The sequence below is a fragment of the Camponotus vicinus genome, unplaced genomic scaffold (genome assembly GCF_025532165.1).
Source record: "Camponotus vicinus isolate PSW18456_S1 unplaced genomic scaffold, iyCamVici1.0 SCAF_9, whole genome shotgun sequence".
Lineage (NCBI taxonomy): Eukaryota > Metazoa > Arthropoda > Insecta > Hymenoptera > Formicidae > Camponotus > Camponotus vicinus.
Genome location: NW_028141981.1, coordinates 2,519,513 through 2,526,823, shown reverse-complemented (window position 1 = coordinate 2,526,823; position 7,311 = coordinate 2,519,513). Strand labels below are relative to the sequence as shown.

The following is a 7,311-nucleotide window of genomic DNA, read 5'->3' as shown; positions in this document are numbered from 1 at the left end:
TTATCTCTGCTTATTATTTTACACATCGGATATAAAATTCCGCACGATAAAAATTTTTTGAAATATTGATTTTATTTTGTTATAAGTAAATTTTATATTTGTATGTTACAGACAACGTAGCTTCGATAGCAACAACTCCGCTGTTGCGCATCAGTGCCGGTGAGTGAGAAAAACTTTTATTTAACTTTAAGGTAACGGATTCGTAGAGATTGTAGATGTAGATTGTAGATTGTAGATGTAGATGTAGATTGTAGATAAATTCGTTGCCTTAAAATGGATGAGCTAGAAGAGATTAAATTAAATAACTTTTAATAAGTTTTTTCGAAATGCTTTGCATCTATTGAAATATATTGAAGTATTAATTAAAAAAAGAAGATCAAGAAAAGATTTTTTTGTATTGATTTTGTCTAATTTATTAAATAAAAGAAGTATTAATAAAAGAAGTATTAATTAAAAAAAGAAGATCAAGAAAAGATTTTTTTGTATTGATTTTGTCTAATTTATTAAATAAAGAACACGCATTAGTAATTTTATCAATTTTTGAATAAATTATTCTTATAACGCGCGCTTACCTTCTAATTTCTTGTAGCTCATCCATCGTAGAATTTGTTTGTAGATATTGTTTTATATTTAGAATGATCGTAAAATTGAACGATCGTTACGATGAGCGTGAAATATTTACGCTCATTTGCTGGTAATTAGCCGGCAAAAAAAGGAGTGTTTATCTCCTCTTTCGATCTCTGATTAGAGATCGAGTGAGAAAATGGCCAGGATCAACGAAAGGTAGGTTCAACTGGCCTGAAGAAAAGTTCGCATGCGGTTAGGGAATGTAATTAGGGTTTTGATTAAAATATATATGGTTAAAGATAGGTTCTCCAAATCTCAAATAATTTTAGTTAATCAGGAAGTAGGGTTGTTAAGATCATAGGGTTGTTAAGGCTCATAGGGTTGTTAAAATTATAGGGTTGTGAGGGCTCATAAAGTTGTTAAGATCATTATTTCTTTCAATTCTTTTAACATTCCAAGTTTAGGGATAAATTAAAACTATTAAAAAAAATTAAATTGAATTTATTCTTAAAAATGATGTAAAAATAAATATAACATGTTTTAAAAATAAAAATGTTTTTAAAATGAAATTTAAATTATCCAAATTATTTTTAGGAATATTAAAGAAATTGCATAATTACTAATGTTTAAGAAATATCTTAAATATCTTAATCTTAAGGTTATATTTTTATTTCAAAAATTAAAAATGTATGTATTAAGTTTATATTAAATCCAAATGTGTGTTAATGCTGTCAATATCTAATTATTTATGTTATTAAACATTTTCATAAATCGAATATATTTATTTGATAACATCATAAATTTGTAAATTGTATCTTGTAAATTATATTAAATTAATGTATTTATTTCTATAATATATATTTTTGCAATATTCATAAAAGACTACTGTTGTTACTGTTGTTTCATATCAAAGAATCATTAATAAATTCGGAAAATTTTTACATATAAATTTTAAATATATATACATACATATTAATATTAAATTATATATTATATATTTATGTTATTATTTATTATTATTTACATTTATATATAGTATTTATGTTTCTTTGTATTAATATTTTTTAATTTATTCATCATTTATTTTATTTATTTTATATGAAATTATTATTTTAACATTTAATAGATTTATACATATATATACCGACATAATAATTTTCTTTTTTGTATAATTGCATTTGTGTTGTTATCAACTATGCTTATTACTTTAGCCGTTATAATATTTCCTGAGAGAGCATATAGCGGATATTTCAAACTATGCGAGTGTCCTAAAGCTGGCTATCTTTAACAGTACTTCGTCGATAACAGTAGCATACTATATGCTGTGAAAAGTAAAGACTAAATCGTTCATTACAATATCAATGATATTTACTTTATCGCTTTATCGAAATATTTAACAATTTATAATATAAATTTATATGTGCTAAATATTTTTATATTTTAAGTTATAATTTTAATAAATAAGCTATCATTATATATAAAATCTGACATTTATTCAAAGAATAAAATTTACATTATTGTGTTCAAGAAACTATATTGTTGTAATTAATAGACGAACATATATGCTATTCATAAATATATAATAGTTTACATAATTTGCATTGTTAAATGAAAAAATGTTTTCATGAACATCATGTAATAAACAAATGTTAAAAATTCACTTATTGTTAGATATAATTCTTGAAATTTATAGAAATTTATAAATCTGATCTGAATATCCACTAAGCGAGTTCGAATCTCCTTTAAAAAGGTTCAAATCTTTGCTAAGAAAATTCGAATCTTTACTAATTCAAGTACAACTTTTTTTGCTGTTATTAGAATGTTTCATTTCACATGGAATACATATATCACGATAATACTTTCTTATATTTCTATTATTTTGACATGTTAATTTACATGTAATTAATTACATATAGAACTTAAATGGCAATAATAAATTAAAAAAGTGTATGTATTAGTACATGACGAAATTGGTTGTATGCTAATTTTAACTATCAATTACATTATTATATCGCATTATACAATTATTTTCTTTTATTAGATTTATTTAGAGTCATATCGGATAATGGCCAGGGATGGCCACGAGGGGTTTTTAGTTGGTATGCCTCGCCGCATTGCATAGCGGCGGGGAGAACCCAACACTACCCCGGCCGGCATGATAGACCGTTTACTCGGTTAGGTCTGCCGGTCGGGGTGTGCATAAGGAGCATTTTCCCCTCGTTAAAAAAAAAAAAAAAAAGTGTATTTGACTTTGAAAAGGACTCAGAGTAGGGTAGAAACGTCGTCAACAGTAAATTTTAAACATATATTTTTGCGCTTCTTATTGTATGTAAGATAAATAACTTTACAAAATTTCTATCATAATATAATTATTAGTATCACGCACCATTACCTGCGTCTTTGGTTTCTACCCTTCTTTTGCTTCTTATTTTATTTTATGAAGAGATTGTGTAACATTATAAATTGAAATCATAAATCATAATTATACATACACACATTTATTTATATGAAATTTATTCCATGATAACTCTGACAATTAGTTTTTAGTAATAAGTATTTCTTTGATACAATGCTATATTTTTTGCTATTTTTTAAAATTTTGAAGTAAAGATATTATTAAAATTTACATTAGCTATTGGTTATGCACTTGCATTCTTGAAATATAATTAACTAATTAAAGCATTTTTAAATCACGAATCCCTAAATGGCCAATTACTAACATAATTATATACGCTAAATTAATATTTTAAAAAATGCAGCGGAATTATAGTACAAGTATAAAAAAATTAAACAAAAAATATACACTTTTTGCTGATGATAAAATACTTTTTATTTGAAATTAAAGCTTGGGATTTAAATGCGTAAAATTCATCCCTGTAATCGGTTATGGTTGTCACTTTTATCGGTGCTTTACGTTCAATAAAGACGCGCGTGCGCCCTACACTAATCTGGTATGCCCTGCGATACTAGAATCTCACAGAGCTAGTGTTCAATGGTAAGAGTGCATTTTCTTATCACAATAATATTCTTCTCTTTCTACTTGTATGATGTGACCTGTGACGCGTGGAAAATGGACGAATTTACTTGAAAATCCTCTGCTTATTTTGCATGATTGGTGTTCGATTCGAAGACGTAAAGTGAAGATACAATCGAGGAGACAAGGAGGAAAACGAAAAGACAGAAAAGTGGATGGAGATTTAACGTTGTCATTACTTATGAAGGTTTTACATAGATTTTCTAATTTTATTTATACTTAAATATTCCCTAAATAGTCTAAATATTCATTTTATTTCATGTCTTTTTTATTTAATAATTTTATATATATATATATATGTATATATATATATATATATATATATATATATACATTTTATATTCTGATTTATATTTATTTTATTTATCTACACATATATATAAATATAAATTTACATTTATATTGTTTTATAATTATATACATATATAAAAATACATATATACAGTAAGAGACGATATTAAAATATATATTATAATATAAAAATATATATTAAATATATGTTTATTTTGTAATTTAATTAAAATTTAAAATTTAGTTAGAATTAAATAAATATTAGTTAGAATTAAAAATTTTTGTTATATATATATATATAATATGTCCCTATTATTTCTTACATTATACGTGGAACATCACAATACTTGGCCCCAATTAGCTTTATCAATTATAATTTACAGATGAGAGCACTGGACACAATCATGAATTCAACCTGTGCTTACTGTACGCTCGAACCACCCCCCGACATCCTTCATATACCACCGCCACCATTTCCGGCTATTCTTCAACAAGGTTCCGATTTTTACCCAAGTTCTGACATCCTGCCATTTCCACCGCATTTAAATGACAGTCCCTGCAAGCATTTCTGCGATCGGCGCTCCGAAGGGGTTCAATATATAGAAATGCCTCAACAAGGTTGGTGAAAAAGACAAAATGTTTACTTATAAAAAAGCAAGATTTACACACTTATTTTTATGCATTGTTTTATAAAGAAGCTAATATGAATGATGAAACATAGAAATAAAATATGTAGAATTTAAATGTAAAAATTTTATATAATTTTATCAGGAACTGTATTCGATGACACATGGCTCCTGATTCTGATATCATCCTGCGTCGGTGTCATTTTTATTGGCGTAGTGCTCGCGACATTGCTCTTAAAGTGTAAATTGTAAGTATATCTGTTTACTTTATTAGTGGAAATTATAATTTTACATTTTGGATAAAAAATGAAAAAAACGACGAATTATTATCCGTTATAGCAATAGGAATGGAAAAAGCGGAGTGATTTCTATGCCAAATGCAACTTCTGGAATGCAAGCAAAAAATGGCAGGCTCCAAAATGAGGCAGTACTTTATCCGTGTACGACCGATACCATGCAAGACAGTCGAGTCATGTGGGCCACTCTCACTCCACGTGGTACCACGAGACATTATCTAGAAGAGCACACATATGAGACCATCGGGGGTGGACAGTTCCACAAACGTGCCTGTGCGACTACACCAACCGAACATGTAAAACTCAAGGCAATTTAACAATACGTTTGTATTATATTACAATTATTCATACGCAAGGTATATCTCAGATATAGTGCAATACTTCATTTGTGAATATTTTTGTTGCTTTAGCTTTCTTTGATCAATTTGCAGTTGATTTTCTTTAGTAAAGATATCACAGACATAATTTTTTACGAGTTTTCAATTATTAACATTAAATATTCTTGTTACGAATAAATTACAAATCTCTATATGTAAAAACATAAATTAAATTAAAAATCAAAGTGATACCAGATGAAATTGTATGAAGTTAAACAAATAATGTTTGTTTGCTCTTTTTGAAGTTTATAATTGGTCTCAATAATTTGAAAACTATTGGATAACCCTTCGATACGTGTTTTAGAAAATAAATAATAATTTGAAAACTATTGGATAACCCTTCGATACGTGTTTTAGAAAATAAATAAAAGAGATGCTTAATCAATCTATGTAAAACTTCTTATAAATTATGTTCCATTAGAATCTTACAACTAGCCCCATTTATAAATAAATGAGAAACAGAGAAGTTTAATTCATACGATAGAAATTGTTTTATTTTTAAATATCTTTTCATATATCTCGCTTGTTTATCTTTGTTTTCTTGCTTAGAAAACAAATAGTAAGCGTTTATTAAAGCAGAGAAATTATTTGTTATACATATATTTTATTACTTTTCATAATTTATTATTAATTCCACATGAGAAATTAATTTTATTTTTAATTAATTAATTAGTTAATTTTATTTATGCTTTTTAACAATGTATATTTTATAGTTTTGATGAAAGATATAAAAAATCTCTCTTTATCTTAGAATTAATTTGTGATAAATTTTACTTGTTAAATTTTAACGTAAGACAATTAATGGACATTTAATGTAAGACAATGGGTAATCTAATGTTATGGATTCGTTTCAACAGATTATTTTATATGTAAAATATGTAAAAACATATACGTGAGTATAAATTAATAATCTTCTAGACATATGCCGATCCACCAGCTATTACTCCAGTGCAAAATCGGCCAAAGGATGATAAAGCTTTCGATAACACTGCGTTTGTAGATTATGAGGAACCTCTATCCATCAAGACCGAGTATTATCAACTCAACGATGTTCTAGAGCCAAATGAATCTGGTAAAGAAAGCAATAATATTAAACATTAATTAATAATTTAATTAATAATATTAAACATTTTAAGAACATATATGCACTATTATATCATTTCAATTTTTATATGATATATGTTTTCGATAAAAGACTGTAGAAAATAATCATAAATATTATTCCGCTCATTAATATCACCTTATTAGAATATAATGTTAACTATTTCAATCAGATATTTTAATTCCGTATAATTTAAAAATATGTAAAGAAACATACATATAGACATATATGTATGACAATATAAATTTTAATATTTTTGAAATAAACAATATATTATTGCCTTTGAACGTATTATTTTAGGCATACTAACAATTCAGAGAGGAACTCTCCGTCCACGCGTGAGTTCTCCGACGAGAATCGAACATCCGAATTTACCTCCGTTGAATCTTCATCCGCATAAACGTGCATCTCGAAAGGGTTCCGGCCCGCAACATGCTTCAGATACGCTATTGAGAAGCAGCATCACGTCATCCACTTATGTACCTACTATATAAGTATTTCGTCCTCTTTTTGTTATATTATGCTGATAAGCGAAGTTACACATTGTGCACCTTTTACATCTGTTATATCGTATCTAGTCATTGTAAGCACATACTGACTGTATAAGTCGAATAACAGACGCGTAGTCGTGAGAAATTCTTTTTTATCGATTGATATAAAATTGTGATTGTGATTGTGTAGATGTAGGTGTAGACTAAATAGAATAAATAATGTATGTTACATTTGCATCTTACGAAATAAAGCAATGCATATAGCAAAATGGTGCTTATCTCCACATATTAAAACTAATATTAACTATTAAAACATTTTGTACAAGTAATGAATTTTTGAAAAAAAGAATTGTAAAAAAAGTTTGTACCCTTATTTTTACCCGTTTATTTTAGTACATATAAATTTTTTTAAATCTCTGTTCAGAGAATTTTTATTTTTCAATTTCAAGAATATTTATTCAGAAATTAAAAGCGAAATTCTATCCGATTAGGGTGATGCATTTTGTGCAGACAAAAAGGATACGCCG

General features: G+C 26.7%; 1 protein-coding gene across 3 annotated transcripts; it reads left to right on the top strand.

The window, feature by feature from the left end:
• The first annotated feature begins 3,440 nt into the window (after positions 1-3,440).
• LOC145977318 (uncharacterized) lies at positions 3,441-7,127 on the top strand. 3 transcript variants are annotated; one of them, XM_083109208.1, is made up of 7 exons: positions 3,441-3,562; positions 3,698-3,788; positions 4,276-4,510; positions 4,664-4,766; positions 4,858-5,122; positions 6,110-6,263; positions 6,594-7,127. In XM_083109208.1, exons 2-7 carry the CDS (start codon positions 3,783-3,785, stop codon positions 6,785-6,787), a joined length of 957 nt encoding a protein of 318 aa, XP_082965334.1. In that variant the 5' UTR covers positions 3,441-3,562; positions 3,698-3,782; the 3' UTR covers positions 6,788-7,127. The 3 variants fall into 3 exon arrangements, with proteins under 3 accessions (XP_082965334.1, XP_082965333.1, XP_082965335.1); XM_083109207.1 differs by lacking the exon at positions 3,441-3,562 and having other exon boundaries at positions 3,569-3,788; XM_083109209.1 differs by lacking the exon at positions 3,441-3,562 and having other exon boundaries at positions 3,569-3,788; positions 4,858-5,110; positions 6,594-7,120.
• The last annotated feature ends 184 nt before the right edge of the window (positions 7,128-7,311 follow it).

What these genes read in the sequence shown, in the direction of transcription:
- LOC145977318 (XM_083109208.1), top strand. An exon ending in TTGCTCTTAAAGTGTAAATT is followed by an intron (nt 4,767 to 4,857) that starts GTAAGTATATCT and finishes TATCCGTTATAG; the next exon opens with CAATAGGAATGGAAAAAGCG. An exon ending in TCTAGAGCCAAATGAATCTG is followed by an intron (nt 6,264 to 6,593) that starts GTAAAGAAAGCA and finishes GTATTATTTTAG; the next exon opens with GCATACTAACAATTCAGAGA.